General features: G+C 39.0%; 6 protein-coding genes across 6 annotated transcripts; 1 reads left to right on the top strand and 5 right to left on the bottom strand.

Moving 5' to 3' along the window:
* Nucleotides 1-1,333: 1,333 nt before the first annotated feature.
* SAPINGB_P000331 (uncharacterized protein) lies at nt 1,334-4,456 on the bottom strand (the record flags this gene model as incomplete). The annotated part of the gene is made up of 1 exon (XM_031995055.1): nt 1,334-4,456. One exon carries the CDS (start codon nt 4,454-4,456, stop codon nt 1,334-1,336), a length of 3,123 nt encoding a protein of 1,040 aa, XP_031850946.1.
* Nucleotides 4,457-4,887: 431 nt separating this feature from the next.
* Nucleotides 4,888-5,703, bottom strand: SAPINGB_P000332 (uncharacterized protein; the record flags this gene model as incomplete). Its single annotated transcript, XM_031995056.1, has 1 exon — nt 4,888-5,703. The coding sequence occupies one exon, from the start codon at nt 5,701-5,703 to the stop codon at nt 4,888-4,890; it is 816 nt and encodes a 271-aa protein (XP_031850947.1).
* Nucleotides 5,704-5,913: 210 nt separating this feature from the next.
* Nucleotides 5,914-6,557, bottom strand: SAPINGB_P000333 (uncharacterized protein; the record flags this gene model as incomplete). The annotated part of the gene is made up of 2 exons (XM_031995057.1): nt 5,914-6,114; nt 6,201-6,557. The coding sequence occupies 2 exons, from the start codon at nt 6,555-6,557 to the stop codon at nt 5,914-5,916; spliced, it is 558 nt and encodes a 185-aa protein (XP_031850948.1).
* Nucleotides 6,558-6,872: 315 nt separating this feature from the next.
* Nucleotides 6,873-7,571, top strand: SAPINGB_P000334 (uncharacterized protein; the record flags this gene model as incomplete). Its single annotated transcript, XM_031995058.1, has 1 exon — nt 6,873-7,571. One exon carries the CDS (start codon nt 6,873-6,875, stop codon nt 7,569-7,571), a length of 699 nt encoding a protein of 232 aa, XP_031850949.1.
* A 64-nt stretch (nt 7,572-7,635) lies between these two features.
* Nucleotides 7,636-10,869, bottom strand: SAPINGB_P000335 (uncharacterized protein; the record flags this gene model as incomplete). The annotated part of the gene is made up of 1 exon (XM_031995059.1): nt 7,636-10,869. One exon carries the CDS (start codon nt 10,867-10,869, stop codon nt 7,636-7,638), a length of 3,234 nt encoding a protein of 1,077 aa, XP_031850950.1.
* A 7,759-nt stretch (nt 10,870-18,628) lies between these two features.
* On the bottom strand, nt 18,629-23,281 carry SAPINGB_P000336 (uncharacterized protein; the record flags this gene model as incomplete). Its single annotated transcript, XM_031995060.1, has 1 exon — nt 18,629-23,281. The coding sequence occupies one exon, from the start codon at nt 23,279-23,281 to the stop codon at nt 18,629-18,631; it is 4,653 nt and encodes a 1,550-aa protein (XP_031850951.1).
* Between the last annotated feature and the right edge of the window lie 343 nt (nt 23,282-23,624).

Genomic DNA, 23,624 nt, shown 5'->3' on the forward strand with positions numbered 1-23,624 from the left:
GAGGAAAATTACATGGAAATCAAAATAAATAGTATGCATTTGCTTGGTAAAGATCCATAGCTAGTCTTAAGTCTCTGTTGATTCCTTAACTGGTTTAATGATTCATTAAAAAACAAATAAGTTTAATTGATTATAGAGTTTTCAGATATAACTATGAGAAGAATCTTTAATAGAATATCTGTTGTTATGTATTGAAAACGAGCTTCATGGCAATTTTTGAAAGACTTTGCTTAAAATTTCAGATGGAAATTGATTAATAGGGTTTGCTTTTGGGAGTATTAAACACTGGAAAATAAGTCAAATTCTCATCTATTTCACTAATACTCATACATTTGTATTATTGTAAAATGGTTTCATTATTTTTTATCCTTTTAACTGTAGAATGGAGTTGAGATCCTACACAAGGAGTTCTGGAATCATAGGAAGGCTACTTTTTTAGTTTTAGCATCAGAACTGTATAATCAATCTTAATATATATTTTTAAAGAGCAAACGAATTTTATTTTCAATTTTTTAAAGTATTTTTTAATATTTAAATTTAAATGCATTGACTTTATTTTAAATTTACTTTTTTTTTAAAAAAAAAAATTTTATTCTAATATGGCAATGAACGAAAAGACTGGTATTAACATTTTTATCAATTGAATACCAAATATATTTATCAAATCTCTACTTTATGCAAATAATAACTTTTTATTTTTTTTTTCTTTCTTAATAATTTATAAACTCTTAAAATGTAAATCCAAACGTAAATCTAAAATTATGGACATGAAATTTATCAGATAGCAACAAGTAACATCAGAAGGTCAACGGTTTGCCAAAACCATTATAAAACGGTTCCCATCGCAGTAATATTTGTTCTTATCACATTTCCTAATTTCTCTTTTTTATTTTTTTTTTCTTTTAAGGGGGAAAAAAAAGGCAAGATTTAATTATAAAGTTGCTATGTTTTCTAATCTGGTAATCCAATATATAAATGAATTCAATACAAAAAGGACTTGAAATACTCTGTAAAAAGCTAACCAAAAAGATTGAAAGTTGCCGGATATTCGACCTCAAAACTTCAACAATTTCTTTATAATCATGTGACTTTGCTATTATCATATAATTAAGCGTACATCCGTTGCCGCCTTTAAATTTTCATTATAAAGACATTTAAATTTAATTCTCCCATTAACTTGTATTAAGACTATGTTTTAATAATAATAAAATAATGAAATGATAATAATATAAAAAACAAAAACACCAATATACCCAATTAATATAAAAATTTAAGGAAAAAAAAAAAAAAAAAAAAAAAGAAAGAAAAAAAAACCGTAAAAGACTTGTAAAAACTATGAAAATGTAAGACCACTATTAAGTAGATACTCTTGGTACTTCCAGGTGCCATTCATGAGACCCTTTGCGGCATGCTCAAGCATAACCTCGCGGCGGCTATCCACATAATGACTCTTGTCTAACAGCTGCACCTTAAGATTAACCAGTTCGGCAGCTGGTCTTTCAAACAACTCAGAGAGCTGCTCCGTTGATTGTTCGAGGTTAGCTTGGTTGTCCTCAAAAATTTCGCACTGGTGCGAACGCTCGAGGTAAAAAGCAAACGCATAAGTCCACGTCAGGGTCTGACGTGACTTGCGCAAAACTTCAAACGCTTGTGATAAAAACTGTACCTGAATCCATGACATGCCTTGGCTCTCCTGCATCTCACGCATCTTGAGCTGGATCTTGTCAAACGTCTCCGAGTCTAAAGCCAGCGACTGCTGATGGTTGCGGAAACGGTTATAATAGTGAAGATAACGGTTAAGCTCGTTTCGAGATTTTGCCTGACCGTCGCGAGCCTCCTTGGCGTCTGTTTCATTGTAGCGTGAGCAATTATAAAACTGGTTACCGTGCTGAGTCCAGCTGCCCATACAGACCCAACAAAATTCGTAGCGGCATTGCTTGCACGTCATGTGATTGCATCCACCATTTTTCTCAATGGTCGAATGGCATTGTGGGCATTCCTGGGTATTTGCCTTAATCCAGTTTGCTGTTTCAGAGTCGTCACGGCAGCGTTTGAGCCATGCACCAGTGAGTCGACACGTTGCAGGGCGGTGGTCTTGATTATGGCACTTGAAGCAAAATGCGTTACCGCAGTTGCAACGCACCGCAGGGACTTGTCGGTTGGGGTCAATCTGCTTGATGGTAGGACACTCGACAATAAAGTCGCAGTTTGCTGCTGGACAAAATGTCAGCTTGTCCATCGACATGACAAAGTGTTTCAGACGGTAGTCCAAGTACTTGAAAAAAACTTTTGGCTCTTCCTTCTCAAGTAGAGTAGAGACAGCTGTACGATTTACAATGATTTTGCACTTGTGTTGGGGGCAGTGAATGGCCTCTGCACCTCCTTCGTCCAAAATCTTGGAGCGCACATAATAACGGTAGCATGAGAGACATGTGCGGTGGCCACACTCAAGCCCAAAGGATGCAATAGGGTTCTCTGGGGTCGAGGGACCCGAGTCAAAGCAGATAAAACATTTAAAGTCTGGGCCCACATTAGGGTCAGGGGTGTATGGCGCCAAAGAAATCGGGGCCGAAGGGTTGTTGGGGTCTGTGCCGACGCCAGCAGCGGCAAGGACTTTTGATGGGTTGTCAATGTAGCGTTCAACGAGATTATCAGGGTTCCACTTAGAGTACCAGAGTAAGGTTTCAGCCTGATCGAGAGGAACCGAAAGAATGGAAGAGATGTGGGTCATTTCACGAGTTTGAGCACGGTCAAGGTCTGGTGGAGTGAGTACAGAATACTTAACATCGTAGACTTTAGTATCCTTTGAGCGGGTTGTTGTAGAGTCGTCAAAGTCGTCGTATGAGTATGGGTCGTTAATATCATTATAGTCTTCTTCTTCTTCTTCTTCTTCTTCTTCTTCCTCTTCATCGTCATTCATCATGTCTTCGTCGTCATCATCGTAGGCACCGTCCAACGAGTCTTGAGACTGTGTTTGTATCGATTTGCTTGTGTATGAGTTGTTTTTATTATCGGAAGATTCTGTTGTAGTATTATTGGAAAAATCATTATCGTCGTAGTCTTCAATGCCGTCTGAATAGTCTATAGATTCGTCATCAAAGTCTTGTGCGTCATCTTCTTCTTCCTCCTCCTCTTCCTCTTCTTCTTCTTCTTCGTCATCGTCGTAGTTTTCTAGGTCAGATCTATTGCTTGTAGCTGCAGCTTCTTCTTCTTCTGAATCAATTTCAACGTCAAGTTTCTTGTTACTTGGAGTATTGTTGTTAGTAGAGGATTTTGTTGCTGCTGCTGAAGAGCCCCTTTCAGTTACAGCCGCCGTCTCTCCTTTTCGGTCCGCGGGTTTGTTCATCCGTGAGGTGTTTGTAAGGTTATTATTTTTAGAATCTTTAGAAGACTTCTGGAACATGACAGCTTGAGCAGGTTTGATGAGTGATTTCGCAGGTATTGCGGCTTCAGTAACCGTGTGTGGGGTGGCGGATGTGGTGGTGGCGGTAGTGAAGATTTTGGTAGAGGTTGTGGTGGCGGTGGTGGTGGTAGAAGGAAGAGAGGGAAGTGAGTGTGCGGATTTGGCAGGTTTTATACTTTTTGAGTTGGCGGCGGGAGTTTGGTTTGTAGTAGGCAGGACAACAGGATTGTCAGCCTTAGCCTCTGCAACAGAACAGCAAGACTGGGCACCAGAGTCAGAACAGCTACCAGAAAACTCAGATTCCGAGCTTTTATATAAATTACTAGTTGAACAAGACTCGCTTATGATGTTTTTCATGCTGCTGCTGCTGCTGCTTCTTCTTCTTCTTCTTCTTCTGCTGTTGTTGCTGCTGCTGATATTACTACTGCTACTGCTGCTATTACAACTGCCAACTTCTTCAGCATCATTAGAAACAGCATTAATTGTACGGCAAATGGCATTTTTTGAAACATTATCAAGGGGATTTTCAAGATGAATAGTGTTATCTACAGATTTCTGTACTGAATGAAGTTTATCAGTTGGGGTTTCTCCTGATGGCATAAGCACCAAAGATTTGGTTGCTTGATTCCCACGGCTGAATCGTCGCTTTGGGGCAGACATAACACTTTGCTGTTGATGCGGGTTTATGTGATTATGATTATGATTATGTTGATGATTATTATGATCATTACACTGACTATGCAAATTAATCTTGTTGACTGGTAATATAGATGCTTTGGTGATGGTCGTGTTTGTGTCAGAGAAAGTCAACCCCGAAGTTGCCGAAACGCTACCACGACGGGTCTTGTGCGAACGGTCAGTGCCTTTTGAATTTGATCGTGGTCGTTTATTAGAAGAAGAAGAAGAGCTGGTAGTAGCAGTGGAATCAATAGTTGGAACAGATGCAATAATAGGTGTTGTTGAAAATGGCGCAGAACTGTCATCACTAGAAGCTGCAGAAGTTGCAGAAGTTGCAGCAGCAGCAGCAGCTGAAGCAGATCGAGTGATTCTCATATTATTGAATGATTTTTTTTTTTTTAAAAAAATTAAAAACTCTTCACCTTTTTTTTTAAAAAAAACTATTAATATCTATTTTTTTTTTTCTATTTCTTTACTGAAAGATTATTAAAAAAAAATTTTTTTTTTTTTAGAAACCAAGATGAATCTCTTTATTTTATTTAATTTTTTTTTTTCTTGCTTAAAAAACCTAACAAAGAAGTTTTTGTTTGGTGTTGTTTGATTGAAAAGAAAATGTAAAGGAAAAGTTAATTTATAAAAATTAAATTTAATTTAATTTAAAAAAAAATAATAATTTAATATACATTATGTAATCGTAATAATTATAATAATTCTAGGAACACCACCTCCATCAATTCATTATTTAAAAAAAAAAAAAATGACCACCGGTACCCAGCAACATCGGGTCTTATCTTCTAATTCTTCCCTCATAAATCAACATTTAAACACCATTCAACAGTCGATAGTAAATTCTCACGCTCAGCTTCCTTGTACAAATAAATACCATAAGTCGTGTCGTCCGGCGACTGTACAATCAAGAAATCCCCATCACGATACATGCTTACCGTCTCCACCCCACGCTTTTCTGCCACGCTCTTGGGAGTCACAGCCAGCGAGAAATTATCAAGAGACAGTCTGTTGAGCACCAGTAACGCGTATGGTGCATATGTTCCTGGATCATCCTCTTGATGCTCGGCGTTTGCGTCTAGTCCACGAGCCTCGGGACTATTGCTCTCGGGGACAACGCGGGAATATAAAAATAATGGACCTTGACAAAAGGACTTATTCCAGCCCTCGGTTTCGTAGTCATAAACATAAACATTACACACGGTTGTTGCCAGAAAGATTTGTCCAAGTTTTGGGTCGTGTAACGCCAGCACGCCATAGTTGATATAATATTTAGCTGTTTCGTCCAAAGTCTTTAATTGTGCCACTGTCGATATATTGTTGCTATTATTGTTAATATTGTTATTGATGTTGTTGTTGATGTTGTTGTTGATGTTGTTGTTGATGTTGTTGTTGCTCAGATTATTATTGTTATTTATACTATTGTTACTGCCACTGCTCCGGTTGTGTGCTCGACTACTGCGTCCTGAAGATGTTCGCTCCGATCCAGGTCCTCTGCTTTCTGTTCCTTGAGCTCTTAAACGCCGCGATGTACCGGATCGTCGTTTGTTTGAAGAAGATGACGATAATGACCCATTGCTACTTTGAGATCCGGGTCCTGATGGAATATTCTGCATTATTGAATTGTTTATTTGACGCGTTTTTGTAGTAAGAAAGAATCTGGTGGTTCTGTGGAGAGGCAGAAAGACGGGGGGAGTTTTGTTTTTTTTTGATTTTTTTTTTGTGTGCAACAAAGTTGTTACAACAAGTTTTTAGATTACAACATTTAGATTTTAAATTTTAAATTTTGAAATTAAAAAGTACATTATCCGGGAAAAAGCATTGCTTTAAAGATTCTTAAGAACGTTCTCAGCAACAGACACTGAAAGACCCGTCGAGTCGGGCTCAATAAAGGCCTCGGTGACCTTGCCATTCTCAACGACAGCAGCATAACGCTTAGTACGCTCGTTTCCAAAGAACTTGGATGCGTCAAACAGAGTTCCAAATTCCTTGGAAAACTCTCCGTGAGAATCAGCAATGAAGCGAACCTAAAATTGCTTTGGTTAGTACTGATTTCTACATTTCACATTTTCTTCAATCTTCAATTTTCAATTTTCAATTGTTTGATACTCACCTTGTCATTGGTCTTAAGAGAATCGGCCCAGGCCTTGGTCACAAAAGCATCATTGACAGCAACAATGAAAACGCCATCAACACCCTTCTTAGCAAGCTCGCCAGTGTGCGAAATGTAACCTGGAGCATGCGAAGCAGAGCATGCAGGTGAAAAGGCACCAGGAACACCCACAATCACGTATTTACCCTTCTTGGTCTCATCAGCCAAGCTCACCACATTGCCAGGAGAGCCTTCCTGGACAGGAACAGAAGGAACGGCATCACCAACGCTGAGAAATGATGCGCGGGATGCATGGAATGCACGCTGAAAAAGAGCTGGGCGAGCAGTAAAACGGCGGGAAAGAAGAGTAGCAGACATTGTTATAGTATAGTTTAAGAAATTAAAAGGAAAAGGTATTAGAATATGTTGATATTAATTAAAAAAAAAAAATTTAAAAGAAAAAAAAAAAAAGTAATATATAAAAAAGTCAATTGAATGGCAAGAAGAAACAATCCCGGCAGACTTTATTTTTTTACTCCCCTCATAAATGAGCAACCAATCACATAGAAAAACTACCACCTAAGCAAGGCCCCGCCAGCCAGCAAGCCACCACCATACAAAAAGACCGCTATAATAGTAGCAACATTAATGGCAAACTCTGTATATATACATTTATAACACAAAAAAAAAAAAATGTTACCGCTGAGGCTTATCTTTCCGCTAAAACAAGTGTCCCGACCGGGTCTCCCGGTCACGTCCCGATATCTCTTTTGGCTTGACCAAACCCATCAGCAAACTCTTTCTTTCTCCTCACACCCCCCGCACAACCCGCTCCTGGACTCTTTCACTCAAAAGGAAATCGAAGAAGCTAGACAATGGCTCACAGATCTATCTCGGACCCATATCCCCACACACCATTTTGACGTCTCCTATGCACGAGCCTCAGGTCCCGGTGGCCAGCATGTCAACAAGGTCTCTACTAAGGCGACAGTCAGACTCCCAGCACACCATTGGGGCCGTGCAGCCACTTGGATCCATCCTGTGATCCGACACATTCTTTTTTCCCCGCAATCCACAGTTGCCAACACCACAAATGACCATGCTTATTCGGCAATAGCTGCAGCTGCTCATAAACCATTCCCCTACCAGGTTGCATCTGGAGACTTGGTCATTCAATCAGATCGCACCCGGTCCCGAGATGAAAACAGAAACGACTGCTTTGATAAACTTGTTGCTGCAATCAAAGATCATGCTTACATCCCACCAGAAACTAAACAACATGACTTGGACCGCTGGGAAAAAATCCATGGTAGAGCTAAAGAGTCTCGACTACGCGAAAAGAAAATGCACTCTCAAAAAAAGACGTCCCGGAAACACCGAGGTGACGATTAGACAGAAACAATAAAAAAATTATTTTTCTTTAATCTTGTTATTCTATCTTTAAAAAAAACATATTTTATGAACTGTAATCCGAATCTTCATCACCTCCTCGGTGCCTCTTATTATACCGGCTCTCACTATCATCTTCAGATGACCTGCTCCGTTTATGTCCACCATTCTGACGATGATGATGATACCTCTGTTGTTGCAGCTCTTCGCCGTCATCTTCATCTTGTCTGTGGCGTTGATGTTCTTGGTTCATATGATGGCTCTGCCCAGACCTCCGCTGTCTTCTTTTTTCAGTATCATCATCCTGGTCATCATATCCATTTTCCTTTTCGGAAATCAACTCGATGCTTAAGTCTTCAGCATCACTTCTACCATCATTGTATTCCCTCAACCTATCAAGACTCTCCTGTCGACTTGACGGCCTTGATTTCACCTTTCGATTAAACTCATTGTCCGAGTAAGACTCCATTTCGCTCAAGCTTCCTAAACTGCTCTCGCTTTGTGTCCGTTCAATATGTTCTGTTGGTGGTTCAGGTTTGGCCTCGGAGTCTGAAGAAACCTCAATAGGTTCTTCCGCTGTCCCCTGTGTGGTTTCTTGATCGAGTTCATATCCTATTCCGGGCCCTCCTTCAGATTCTGGCTCGGGATCTAGTTCTAATTCTGCATCAGTCTCAGGCTCAGCTTCAGGCTCAGCTTCAGGCTCAGCTTCAGGCTCAGCTTCAGGCTCAAGCTCAGGTTCAAGCTCAGGCTCAAGCTCAGGCTCAAGCTCAGATTCTGGCGCCTCTTTTTTAGGCTCCCCCTCCGGCTCAGGTTCCAAAATCAGCTCCATGTCATTGTCAGAATCTTGTTCCTGTTCTTCTCCCTGTTGTATATTCAGAATCTGGTCTTGCTCTTGATCGGGTATATCTTTAGGCCCAGATTCCTGTTCATTCTTAGACACATTATTCTCAAGCTCTGGTTCAGGAAATAGTTCCAATTCATCATTGTCATCTTGATCCTTCACCTCCACTTCCTTTACTTCGGCTTCTTTCTTTTCCCCATCACCTTCTTCTCCATTATCTTCATCCCCATCATCTTCTTGTTCTTGTTCTTCATCCCCATCCTCTTCCTCATCCTCATCCTCTTCCTGCTTCTCTTCAGTCTTCTCCTCTTCAAAATTTTCTTCATCTTCTTTGGGTTCCTCAAAAAGCCCACTCAATCCACCATTCCGCCTAATCTTACCAAACTTGCACCACAACCCCAGCGCACGTGCAGCCCTTAATCCTCGCCAATTCTTCGATCCTATGGCTTCCTTGTGTTCCCGCAACTCCTCTCTCGATGCTAACAATTTTTTAACTTTCTTCTTAACTTTCTTCTTCTCCTCTCCTTCACCAACCTCTTCCTCTTCAGAAACCTCCACTTCGTAATTGTTGCAAAACTCATCCTCAGCTTCTTTGATGTCCTTGTAGTACGCCTCCGCACTTTTAAATTCGTAGTTCTTTGGATCTTTAAGCATCTCCGTTCCAAGCGGAATGCGCCACACCTGTGACAACTGTGGTGTTCCAAGCTTATGTGCAAACCGTGGCCGCGGCTTTTGGAGCATCCGTAGTTTCTCGGCTGCTTCTTCCAAAATTGGAGTTTGTTTTTTGATGCTTTCATTATTATTATTTTCAACCCCACTTTTAGAAACTAAATCTGAAGTTTTGGCAATCGTTAGAGATTCTTTGGTAATAGGAGGAAGCCCAAAAGAAGGACAACTGTGCAGCTTCCAAATTTGCCAAAACCGGTCGCGCGAAAGTACTGCCTCCACAGTTCGCAGATATGCTTGAGGGAAGTCGATACTCTGAAACCCAGTCCGTCGAATTTGTCGTCTTAAATCAACTAGAAACTTTCCATCTGCAGGTTCTAACTCAAAATTATACATCAGACTCTTATTTGTCGGTGGAGAAGTCATCTTATTAAGAATACTGTGAATTGAATCGGAGCCAGTTTCCAAACTTAACAGGAAATCAATCAAAATAGACATCTGTGTGAGAATAGCCCGTCTGAAACTAACATCCTTGAGTTGCAATTCAAATAAATCTCGGCGTGTAAGCCATTTTGGTACGAACAAAATAGTATTGGACGGCCCTCCAGATGTTGTCTCTTCCTCTTTGTTCTTTTCCTTTTCTTTATCTTCATTCTCATCATCGTTTTCGCCATCGCTATCATCATCGTCATCATCATCATCATCATTATCATCATCGTCATCATCTGATAAATCCATTTCCTGCCTTCGCATCTCGTTTTCACGGTCTCGTCGGGTATTGTATTGTGATTCCCACTCCTTGAGTTCCGCTAAAACTGTTGATAGAGTAGTCTTAAGATTAGTCATTTTTTCAGTCTTGTTTTCAGTATTAAACAACACCGTGGGGTCTCGGAATGTATCTTGTAGAGACCAAAACCGACGATACATGGCATCCTTTTTGGCCTTTTCTGGGTTGACTGCAGCCTCAGTATTTTCAGCCATCTCAACGTCGCCCTCAGAATCCTTTTTCTGGCTTTCCACTACGTTGCGGTCATCGCCCTCATAGTATGTAATGTTTTCAACATTGTAATTGCCACGGATGTTGAGCCCGGATTTCTCAGTAAGTGGGAACGCTCGCGCAAGATACATGAGAATCTCGCCTGAGAACTGCGCATGTTGTGTTTTGGAAAGTCGTTTTAAAAGAGAGTTGCCCAGGCGAATTAATGTAATTCCCGGTGCTTTTGTACCTGTGAGGTTGTGTGCAATAAAATGGTAGCGCGATACAAGATATGGCCAAAATTGTTGGCACCAGCCAATTGTCTGGATCTCAAAAATCTCTTCCAAAAGACTGTGTGGTACCGTAGCATCGACTTTGCCAGCGTCTCTAAGAATAAACGTCATATCAAGCAAACATGAAAAATTCCGGATGCCTTGAGTCCCCGAATTCCCAGTTTCCAGCTGTTGCTCCACGCCTTGTTGCTGTTCTTGCAGTTGTTCAGTCAAATCATAAATGTATTGTTTTGCACCAAGTTCTAATAAATAATTCTGACGTGCCTCCGACACTTTCCCGGTCGCAATAGTCGATGCGTACCATTCGAGTGTCTCCTCGGCCACATCTTTGGGCAGCTCGTAGGGTGCGGTCGATACGCAGCTGTTGTAAGGGATGGAAGTACTTGCGCTCCCGCCACTTGATGCAGTTACAAGTTCAAGGTTTGATGGATCACGAGAATGGATCTTGAATGCATCTGAATTTAAATCAAACGACGCAATAAGTTCAGCTATGCTGAGTGCTACATTGTTGACTATTGACCCCATTGGTAATAGCAATGTATGATTGATTGTGTTGGGGATATATAACGATTTTTGAGTTATGGATTATCTCCAACCTTTGGTGGAAAGGTTTTTTTTTTTCTTGTTAGGGAAAATCAAAACTTTTTCGTGAAAAGCAAACCCTAAACCTGAACTTTGATTAGAACTTTCAACTCCCAACAAATAAACCTTTTGTGTAAAGTCAAAAACAATTCATTTGGAAAACACCCAAAATCATTTAATTCAATCTTAAAAATGCTTAAAAAAAATAAAAATATATGTAGAGAATAAAAATAAAAAATATAGGGCCGAGCAGGGAATTGAACCCTGGACCACTCGCAAAGTTGCTATTAAAGCCCAAAGCGAGTATCATACTACTAGACCACACGGCCATCCTTAGGATTGTTAAATATAAAAAACATTAGCAATATATTTGCTTAGGTTATTAATTATGCATTAATTTAACATATTTTTTGAGCATATAACCCTTGAATAAAAACAAACAAACAAATTTTTTGAGCATAATGGAAGGTGAAAGGGCTAGATGGTGTAAAGGATAACACGTTCGCTTGACAGCGGAAGATACTGGGTTCGATTCCCAAAATACCCCCTTTTCCTGAGGATGTGTACGGGAGTATACACCTAGACTGAAAACCATAGGCTACCCTGGTTACAGGAATGCCGACTCTTCCATACAGTCTAAATAGCCTGCAGGTGATTGCGGGCCGTATCTCTGGCGGAAGAGATAAAGAAATACACGGGCGTCCGTGAAGATAAGTGGAAATGGGTTGGGAAGGTTTTGGTACCGACAGACTGGTTCTCCCTGTTCCTCGTAAGCTGGCATCAGGGCCCATCTTCTGGGCTACCGGAGACGCACAGAACAGAACAGAAACCACCCGTACTAAAAAGGTAAAACTGAAAACCGGCAAGTCACATAGTCAGACAATAAAAGGATAGCGCAGATGCTGATGTTATATAGTTCTATAACCCTTGAATAAAAACAAACAAACAAACAATTGAGCATAATGGTTGAATAAAAACAAACAAACAATTTGAGCATAATGGCCGGAAAAAGGAAATCATATTTGGCATTGAAACAACAAAGAATTGAAATGTCAACAAAAGCTGGAAAAATTTTTTGAGCACAGTTTGCACGAAGCAAGTACCGAGCAATGGATTAAATATTTGTCTAGTTTAGAAGAAAATGACATATGGAATGTTTGGAAGTACATTAATCCAAAAAGCAAAGATACCATTATACCACAAATTAAAAAAGAAGATGGAACTCTCACTACGACTGTTGACGAAAAAAACATGAAATATGGAAGGCACTTCAACCTGAAATTGATCATGGTCTTGATAGAGAGTTTGAAATTGATGACGATTCTTGATGGCCAAAATTAGGGTTAGATGAAGTTCACTCTGCATTGGGTGATTCCCCAAATTATAAAACTCCAGGAGATGTGACTATTACCGTTGAAGGTAAAATTAAAGAAAATAAAAAACCCCAAAAGCTTAAGCAACCTATGGAAAAATGTTTTAACTGAGCTAAATCAAGAATAACCAAAATTGATTGGGTGATAAATTGGGTTTCATTCATTTTACAAAAAAATATGAAACCTAATAATGAAAAAGTGCAACTTATTTTACTTAATGGGGAACTTCATGAACCTTAGAAGGAAGTTAAATTGCTTGGAATCACTTTGAACAATCTGCTTGATTTTAAATCTCATATTTTGAATAAAATCAATAAAGCAAGAAAGGCTGTTGGTGCTATTTGGCTTCTTGGTTGCGTGCAAAAGGGTATGCGGGGGTCTGCAGTCAGATCACTATATATTGCTTCCGTAAGACCAATTGTGGAATATGGCTAAGAAATTTGGCATCATAAAATCTTGAAAGTAAAAATCCACAAGGTGAAAGTGAGGCAGAACATGGCTCTGAGAAGAATTGTTAATGTTTATTGCACAACTACTATTGCAGTATTGCAAAAGGAAGCTGGTATGATGCCATATATATATATTTCATGGGAATGGTGAAGGGAATACTACTATTAATTCCGATACCAATTTTAATTGAGAAATTAATAATAGGATTAATCATAATGCAGATGACGGTTATAACAAGAATTTTAACGCTCAAGACAATGTCGATGGCAACGCAAGCAGGCACAAAAATGTGAGAATGGACAAAGAAGTAACTAGGAAATAAAATAAAAAATTGAATGAAAAGGGATCAAGAAGAAAATTGGTTAATTAATTCACTCCAAATTCGAAGAAATATTCAAAAGTAGTAAAAAAGGAATTAGGGGGTAAGGTGTAAGCCAAGAAACATGGCAAATTTCAAGAACAGAAAGCACAGTTGATTTCAACAACACAAAAAAATCGAGAAAGAGGCTGAATCATACTTTTATCAATGGTAAACGTGGTTCCTCTGGTAATCCAAGAGGTGGTCAATATACAGAGTCAAGGTCGGCACTCCTTGATTATTCTGCGACCAACCATCAAACATTGAGTGACTGAAAGCACAATGGGTCGATTCACCACAATACAACATAATCGAAAAGCAGGTTGAATCACACTTTCATCAATGATAAACGTGGTTCCTCTGGTAATCCAAGAGGTGGTCAATATACAGGGTCAAGGTCGGCACTCCTTGATTATTCTGCGACCAACCATCAAAACATTGAGTGAGTGAAAGCACAACAAAAAAACATAATAGGTTGATATGATATAATGGTGTCGTAAATGTTTGTGAGTGTGTGAGTGTGTGAGTGTGTGAGTGTGTGAGTGTGTGAGTGTGTGAGTGTGTGAGTGTGTGAGTGTGTGAGTGTGTGAGTGTGTGAGTGTGTGAGTGTGAGGGCGTGGGTTAGTTGAAGTGGGAGTTGAAGTGGTGGTTGAAATGGTAGCTGTAGCGGTAGATGCAGGTTGTCAGAAACAACGTTCACCAGTTCCATTAGTTTATACAAGATTTGTCCACAATGGTGAATGTATGATCATTAACAACGGATAGAAAAAGTCACTTTGATTAAGGTGTCGGTAAAAAAACCTTTTGAGGAGAACCATGACTGTATACCTTTTAGGTTGGGTGAATCGCATGTAAATCTAAAAGAGAGTTAGTTTAATGACCTAAGTATTCGGTACATGGGAATAAGTAGACTTACCAAAAGATGACTGCAACAACAACGAAATCAATTGTGGTAAAGAATGACAGTATAGCCTTGAGGTTGAGTGAATCGAATGTATGTCTAAAAGAGAGTTAGTTTAATGACCTAAATATCAGGTATATTGGAATAAGTAGACTTACCAAAAGATGACTGCAACAATAACGAAATTAATAATGGCAAGGAATGACAGTATAGCTTTGAGGTTGAATGAGTCGCATGTTTGTCTAATAAAGGGTTAGATCAATGACCTAAATATCAGGTATATTGGAATAAGTAGACTTACCAAAAGATGACTGCAACAATAACGAAATTAATAATGGCAAGGAATGACAGTATAGCTTTGAGGTTGAATGAGTCGCATGTTTGTCTAATAAAGGGTTAGATCAATGACCTAGGTATTGGGTGCATTTGAATAAGTAGACGTACCAAAGAAAGACTGCAGCATGTTGAAAGTAATAATTTAAAAAAATGTGGACGATAGAGTTTATGAATATCTTATGGGATAGTAAATAATAGATCATAATTGATAATAGTGATAATAGTGATAATAGTGATAATAGTGATAATAGTGATAATAGTGATAATAGTGATAATAGTGATAATAGTGATAATCGTAATTCCTGGTTGCAAATAGTGGTATATTGTTGGTAATAGTAAATTAAAGTTGATAGTGGTAGATGGTGATATAATTGTTAAGGTGTAAGTTAAAAAAAAAAAAAAAAAAAAGGGGAATAAAAATGAAAAAAAAATAAAAGCATAGAAAAATAAAAAAATAAAATAAAAAGTGCTAGGAAGAATGAATGAAAGTTGAAAAGAAAAAAAATCAAAAAGGCAGGAGGACGGCCTTTTATTTATGACTCCATAGTTCATTATTATTATCAAATATGACTTCTTCTTATTGGAATTTCTCAACTGAATAACACAATTATGAGGTGGTCAATATGGAAGGGTATGGACGACACTCTTCAATTAATCTGCTACCAACCACCAAAACATTGAATAACTGAAAGCACAATGGGTCGATTCACCACAACACAACTTAATCGACAAAGGGGCTGACTCACACTTTCATCAATGGTAAACGTGGTTCCTCTGGTAATCCAAGAGGTGGTCAATATGCAGGGTCAAGGTCGGCACTCCTTGATTATTCTGCGACCAACCATCAAAACATTGAGTGACTGAAACCACAATAGGTTGGTTCACCACACCACAATATAATCGACAAAAAGGCTGAATTATACTTTCATCAATGGTAAACGTGGTTCCTCTGGTAATCCAAGAGGTGGTCAATATGCAGAGTCAAGGTCGGCACTCCTTGATTATTCTGCGACCAACCATCAAAACATTGAATAACTGAAAGCATAATAGGTCGATATAATAATGTTGTAAATGGTGCTGAGGTGGTGGTAGTGAGGTAGTGGTAGTGAGGTGGTGGTAGTGAGGTGGTGGTAGGTGAAGTAGTAGGTGAAGTAGTAGTTGAAGTAGCAGTTGAAGTAGCAGTTGAAGTAGCAGTTGAAATCGTCGATGAATTTGAAGTCGTCACATCTGAATAACCATAATTAAGTCCCTCGAATTTACCTTGGATAAGATGTCACGTTTGGGACATTCTGTGGTATATTCATATTGATCATCTCTTTTCACAAAGGAACCTTTGTTAACTAACGCTGATCATTTAACATTGGCCTCGAGCCCATCGTGTATTTTTTCTAGTTGAGAGTTAGATTAAGAACCTAAATATTAGATGCGTTGGTATATGAAAACTTACAAAAAGTAGGATTTAACAATAAAGGAATTAATGATGGCTTGATATGACTATATATCTCCGAGGTTAAGTCTAGGGGGTGTTTGTCTATTAGAGTGTTAGATCAATAACTTAGGCATTGAGTGCATTGGGTACGTTGACATAGAAAGACTTACCAATAGACGACTGCAACATGTTGAAAGTATAATAGTGAACAAATGTGAGGGAAAGTGTTTATGAATAGTGTGGTATGGGAAATAGTTATCGATCATGGTTGATAGCAGTAGATGATAGTAGATGATAGTATATGATAGTATATGATAGTATATGATAGTATATGATAGTATATGATAGTAGATGATAGTAGATGATAGTAGATGATAGTAGATGATAGTAGATGATAGTAGATGATAGTAGATGATAGTAGATGATAGTAGATGATAGTAGATGGTAGTAAATGATAGTATATGGTCCTGGTGATATTTCTAGAGGTAAAAAATAAAAAAGAATAAAAAATTTGAGAAAAGTTAATGGTAAAAGAAAAGAAATAGGAATCAAAAAGACGGGGGAAATCACTTTTATTTATACCTCCTTACAATTTTCTTCAGTAAAAATAAATCTTCTTTTTATGGAAATCTTTTTAATAAATTAAAAAAATCAATATATCATTGATCTTGTTGTGGGTTTTTTTTTTTAACTATCCATACTTGTCACATGCTAAAATATATTTCTTAGAAAGCTAGCCTAGTATTATAAATGTTCATACTCTTCATTGAAGTATAAGTCTTATGCTATTTATAAACATTCTAAAATTATATTGAATATTATTTTTAAAAATGAATAATAATAATAAAAATAAATAGATTTTAGAATGAGAAAATACACAACTACTTACGGTCAAGCTTAAATGCTAATTGTAAAAGAGAATCATGGACAAGTATTTGGTAGGTTGTTAGTCCAGGTTGGTGATGAGGATCAAAATTAGGGTTAGGATTAGGGTTGTGGTTGTTGTTGTAGCTAAATTTTAATATAACCACTGGAATGCCTGTCTCCCAAAGGTTTTTTCTTTTTATTTTTTTTCTTTCGTTAAATCACTATATTTTTTTTACTCTGATTCATTCATACTAATTGATTTTGATCCTTATTTCTATATATATTAAAGTTTTAAATATAATGCCATTAGCAGTCAGTCTGAACGCCTTTTTTCTCGCTTTGCTATAACTGTCTATTTTCCGAATATTTCTTTCTTTTGGCATAGAAGTTTACATTAACAACTTCCCCAAATATAACTTAATTACAGCTCATAAGGAATATGAGTTTTACTATCGAAACTCTACACCATTCCATTAATTAATTTTTTAACTCTTTTTTATGGATCTAATATCTTTATACTAACAACTCATTCCTTTTTATCTTTTCTTGCTCATCCACAAGTACAAGGTGTAAGAATTTATTTTCTTATGTTGGTATGTTTGAGCATGTTCAGGGTCTATATTAATCAAATATTAAACTTCTTTTTTTTTTTTTGCAAATAATGCTTTTTTTCTTTTTTCTTAAAGGAATCATTTATTAGAAAGTGGAACCTTTTAACTTTTGATAAATTTGAGATTATTTTGAGAAAAAGAAAAACTATGACTGAAAGTTACTAGTTTTCTCAAAACCTATATAGTTTTTAATATTTATACTTGGTATTATATAATCTTTCTATAATCTGATGATTCATGAAAATATTGGTACATAGTATATATTTTTAAAATTAACGGTCAAACTGTAAGGCCTCGAGGAATTTCAGTATATATTTTTTGAATTGATGTTTTACTTGTGTCTATCCACCTACCAACTTATCTTTGGCTTCAATTCCTATACATTTATTATATGAGATCAATTATAGTTTCAGATGTTTCAATTGAAGAGACAAATTATTTCTGATAACACTGTTAGAACCATAATCCGTATTTTTATTTTGGATAGATAAAAATACATTTTTGGACAGTTTTAAAAACAGTTTCAGTAAAAAGGTATCCTAGGTTATCTCAATATTTTTACTATGAAAAAATTGTAAAAAATTATTGGCTTCTTTTTCTTATATATTTTAGAAGAAATTTTAAGCAATGAAATTAGTTAGCAATATTTTTCCTATTAACTGTAATTTCTTGATCATGAGGTTTAATTGTGAAAACAATAATACCATACCTCGAAAATGTTCAGGGATATGTAAAATTTACACAAGTTAAGAGAACCTTGGAATTATTTATTTGGAGTTGTTGGAGATGCAATGTTGAAGCCAATATTACAAGTTTATTATGAAAATTAAAAGATATATAGTATGAACAAGAAAGATAGCGCTGATGCCGATGTTATTTAATTCAATAACCCTTGAATAAAACAAACAAAAATTCACAAATTTGTAAATATTGTTTTTGGTCCTCTATTAAAAGCTCGTTTCGGTGTTTGTAAATTATGTCATTGATTTTCTGAGGTTAGAAAAATTAAAAAAAACAAAAATTGAATAGATTATTTTCTTTCTTTCAAATTTAAATACAATAAAAAGTATAAAAAAAAAAAAAGTAAAAGGTTTAGAATCGGTGGAAAAAGAATTTGTTGTATGCAACTTTAGTTTATTAAATGAAAATCGGTTTAGTTTATCTTAAAAAATCAACCCTGTGTTACATTGTCCTCCAATTTTTTCAAAATTATTCATGTCAAATTTTCTAATTTATCTCTAAGTTTATCAAAATTATAAAAAAAAATTATACAACCCATTATACAAATATACACTCTATTATTATTCTTTTTTTTTTCTTCTTTTTTTTTCTTTTTTGACTTCATTAAAAATTAATAGAAAAATACACACCTCACATTTACTGTCCCTGCTCCACACACTTGTAAACAGTAATATTAGCATCCCGATGGTAATTAGCCGCCATCATCATGCGGTGTGGATGAAATGTTAGGTGCGTCAACTTACTTCCAGTGTCGTATCCATTGTATCCTACACCATACCCATTGCTATTGCCATTGCCATTGCCGAGTCCGTTGCTGCCATTGCTGCTGCTGTTGCTCACACTCAAATAACCATTACTGGAATCATAGCCAAATGCATTTGTAAATGCCGATGCAGAAGAGTACGTAGAGTATGCCCGGTTAATGTAGCTGTTGGATCCAGGCCGATTCACAGTACGCGTTGCTGCGGCCACGCCCAGCGTCGACCACAGCTGGATGCTGCGTGTGCCTGTTGCAACAATGGGAGCGTGCTCGTGTACATCCATCACAGACATGCCCTGTCCCGTGGTTTTGTTGCCCGTAGAATACTCAATGATAGGGTTTGCCAGGCGAATATCCCACAAACATACCGTGCCATCAGTACTGGCGCTGACCAGCTCGCGTGCACCACCGCGCTGCATGCGAACATTGACAACCCAGCTCGAGTGGTTTTTCCAGCAGCGCACCATGGTATCACGGTAGTCCAATCTTCGGTCGTACACACGAATAGCTCCGTCACCAAATCCAGCAATCACTACATTACCCGCAACCTGATCTGACGTAAGTGCAGTGACAGGAGAACTGGACCGCGCCGGGATGTCGGCTATGCACATTTCACGAGGGGCATCCCAGAGACGAATGACACGCACGTCACCTCCAACAAGCAATGCGCCACGACTTTGTTGCCACTCGGCAACCAAGCCCGTACTCTTTTGTGCAGGCAAAAGATCCGTGAGTGCACGCCATGCACAAGCAAGTTCAACATTTTCTGGTGAATCATAGCGTCTATAAATTCGCACAACACCTTCTGATGAACCAGTTAAAAGCAAAGGTTGGTCATCCTCATTTAAAAATTTCGCATCAGTAATACGAGAGTTGACAGGATTTCCGTTGCAAAACTTGTTGAGGCGCTTGGACGAGGACCAGTCCCAGACTGACACGCCGTCTTGGGTATTTACAGCTATAAGATGAGGTTCGAACTGAGCAAAGAGCAAACGAGCTGGTTGGGTGCCATTGTTGAGGGTAGCAACTTGATTGTTCCAGTTTCCAGAAAGTGCAAGGTCCTTTTCTGGTTGAGTTTCCGCCATAATTTTCTCGTTTCGTGTTTTGCGCCACAGTCTCTCGAGATTAAGTTCACTGCCAGGCTCGTCAACCTCGGCTTGGTTCATTTGTGGTTCTTGGAAATACTCAGAAGCCCATTCGAAAAACCCACTTTCCAAAGGAAGTGTTATTTTCTTTTTTTCCTTCAAGCCTTCTTCACCGGCGACTGAAGATCCCTGGTATCTAGCATTGACAGGACGCTTCCCATGGCCATATGGCATGTTAAAGACAGTTCCATTGGAGCTCAACGGAGACGGAGACCCGCCGTCGGCGTCAGAGCTCGCACCTGTTCCCATCCAGGCTTGGCGCAGGGAAACTGCAAAAGAAACAGAACGCTTGATGGTGGAAGCAAGGCGCGATTCTGTTGGGGAGGAAGGTTCCGAAAGCTCAGAAGAAGCAGCAGCAAGAGCTTGTGAGTTGCTGAGCTGGGTGATTAAAGAACTTTTTTCCATGAGACGCTGTTCAACTGCAGCCGTCTTTTTTCGGTAGTTTTGGGCTGCAGTTTGGACAATCTGATCCTCGAGAGTTTCGCTCTCATCATTTAAAACTGTAGACTCAAATAAATCGAGAATATAGTCAACAATTAGTTGGGCATACTGGGCCACTTCCGGGAAGGGGTCCTCGGAGGCAATGAGAAGAGACCGCCATACATTATTGAACACAGTACCCTCTGCTGGAGAGCCGTAAGTGGAAGATGTATTAGGGACATAAGAGTTGAGGAGAACAGCTTCGTCTTCTAAACTGGTGAATGCACAAATAAGCATTTGACTGAGGTATTGCTTGACAAAGTGGGAGAAGAAGACCATGACTTCACGTCTGACCAAAAAGGAGCCATTGTTAGCAAGTGGAAGAATAGCTTGAGCCAGCTTAAGTTCTTGCTTCTTGATTTCCTCGGGTATTAGTTCATCAGGGTTCCCCTTGCCCAAAAAGGTGGTGAATGCAAGTACACATGCCGTGCGCACTTCTGGAACTGGGTCAACTAAAAGCCGAGCCAGTTGTTCAAGAATATTGTCATTAATAGCAAGCCACTTGGCATCCGTGTTAGATTCCCAAATTTGTGAGATGCAAAGGCATGCCCATTGACGGAGTGAGGGCGAATCTAGGTCAAAAGTGTGGTTGATGCAAGCACGCAATATATCAGGGGATGTACACTTTTGCTGACCGGGTTTGTAACCACGACAAAAGAGAGAGATGATAAAAGCGCACATTGCACGATGGTCGGAGATGTTGACGCTGTGAATGACAAAATCTTGCTGGGGGACAAGAACATTAAGGAAATAAGTATAACCATTATCCTTAAATAGCTCTGGGCGGATGGTAGTATGGTCGACAGCCATTATGCGGGCCCAGATAAAGATTAAAACAGGTTTAAGTTCCTGCATAGGAGATTGCAAAAGCTTTAAGACATAGGGGAAAATTCCAATGGAGAGGGCGAGTTGTACTGCCTTTGGTCCGAGATCCAGGTACCTACTTAGCAAGACTAAGGCACGAACGCGGTGAATTTGTGAGAGGAGAACTTGCAAAACCACAGGTAATTGTTCAGGAGCTTCGTCGAGATCGAGAGACTTGTACTTGAGCCAGATTTCAAAAGCAGTTAATTGTTCCTCAAAAAAGTTTGAGTGTTTGTACTCGTATGGCTTTCCACCTGGTTGGCTTGCAGCGTTGAGATCAGGGAGTTGGGTCAAACAATGGTCAACAGCCAAATCCCAAGCTTTCCACATGGGATGGTTGTGAGTTGCTGGAAGAGAAGGGTATGAAATTGGATGGCAATTGTGAGCACGCATGATACGCTCAGCCAGTAAAAAGTTGCGGAATAGAGCAGCCACAACGAGATCTTGTCTAAAAAGCTTTTTAAAGAGTGGTCGGGGGAAAAGGGTCCAAGAGATTGTGTCGGTGATGGAGGTGAAAATCCAATTGAGCTCGCCCAGCGGGGTACGGCGTTCGGAGATGCGCCCAGGAATAGTGAGGCATGTGTAGTACTTTTTGGTGAGGGTTGACTCTAGGACAAACCAACGCACAGCCATTTCTATTGGGGAAGTAAGGCAGCAGGTGAAAAGGTCTGCTGGAAGATCAGGGTTCATGGGGAGTGTTTCGTCAGATGCACAGGCAGCCAGGTGGATACAGTCTTCAAAGGCCTTTGCTGGTGGTGCGCCAGGGTCTTTATTTCCATTTTGTTCATCGACTTTACGTTTTTCGACGAAGCGAAGATAATTGCTGACAATGAAGCCAGCGGCATGGCAGTCGTAGACAAATATACATGGAGCACCTAGCCAACTTTGTAGGTCATAAAGAGAGACTGGAATGTATTGTGTATAGCCTCTGTTAAAGACCCAGATTTCACCTGAGGCAGTTGGTCGCGGTACGCCGTGGCCATTGTAATGGAAGAGAATGCGTTCGTCTTTAGCGCTTCGACGGAGAGAAATGCAGAAGCGTTTTGCGTCTTCAACATTTGGGTCGAGAGTTTGTTTATAGCGGGTTTTTGTGGAAAGAACTTCGTATTGGCCTTGGAGTTGGCGGCCGATATGTTCGATTGCCTTTTTAGGATCTGTGTATGCAGTAGGGTCGACCCAGGCCTCTAATTTTGCGCAGGGTTGAGTTTTAATAACATCTGGGGGATCGACTCCAATGTTAAGACAAAGGACGAGGGCTGCGGAGACTGTGCGTTGACGGTCCTTCATGCGCCACTCTGCGGGTATGATTTCCTTGTTTGTGCGTGGGGTTCCGGCGGTTTCATGACGTTTATCTTCAAAGTAAATGTAAAAAACTTCTGCAAGAAGCTTCATAAATTGTTCCGACTCATAGTCTGCGGCAAAGCCGTGTCGTATGCGTGTATTATATATAGGTTGGTTTGGTTGGGCAGCGAGGTGTTTGAGGACGAGTTTGGAGTGAGCCTCACGTTCTTCAGTAAGCATGATGTCTTGTTCATCTTGGATACGGGAAAGAGCACCCGGGGAAAGGTCTACAGAAGAAGTATTTTGTCTATGTGTTTTGCGAGTTCCAGAATAATGAGGTTCAGAGAATTCAAATGAGTGAATAGGGCCTGCGACTGGGTTAATTCGGGACTGGTAATGAAGATGTCCTGGAGGGAATTGGTTAGGGAATTGGGATTGAGAAAGAGAATGGAGTTGTAGCCGGCGTTCCTGTTGTTGAAGATAGGTGTAACTTTCGTCATTAATATTTGATGCAGGAGGTTGTTGAAGACGGGATTGTTGTTGAAGTTGTAGTTGTTGTTGCCGCTGTTGCTGCTGCAGCTGTAGCTGTTGCTGCTGTTGCTGTTGCTGCTGTTGCTGTTGCTGTTGCTGCTGTTGCTGTTGCTGCTGTTGCTGCTGTAACTGTTGTTGATGTTGTAACTGCTGTTGCCGCTGATAATCCGAAGCCTGAGCTTGCTGGTACTGGCTCTGGGCTTGACCATGCAGATTATTTCCAGACATGAGAAGTTTTAGTAAGAATTTGTTGAGAATTGAATTGAATAGAATTAAGTTAAGTTAAGTTAAGTTTAGAAATGGTTTGTAATGGTGATAGTTTGTAAGGGCGGAGTAATTTTTTGGTAGTGATGTAAGCCAAAGAGGAGGTTTTTTTTTTTTATTTGGTGGTGGTGAAAAATAATTTTTTTTATAATGATGTGAATGAAAAGTCCAAGCGGTGCAGAAAGATCGATAACAATATTAGTAAGAATGACTAAGACATTCTAATAAATCAGCCGTGCATATATAAATAAATTTATAAAACTTATTAAATACAACACTTCAATAACTAACTTACTGTTTTTTATTT

This window comes from Magnusiomyces paraingens, assembly GCF_902498895.1.
Source record: "Magnusiomyces paraingens strain CBS 517.90 genome assembly, contig: contig1, whole genome shotgun sequence".
Taxonomy (NCBI): Eukaryota; Fungi; Ascomycota; class Dipodascomycetes; order Dipodascales; family Dipodascaceae; genus Magnusiomyces; species Magnusiomyces paraingens.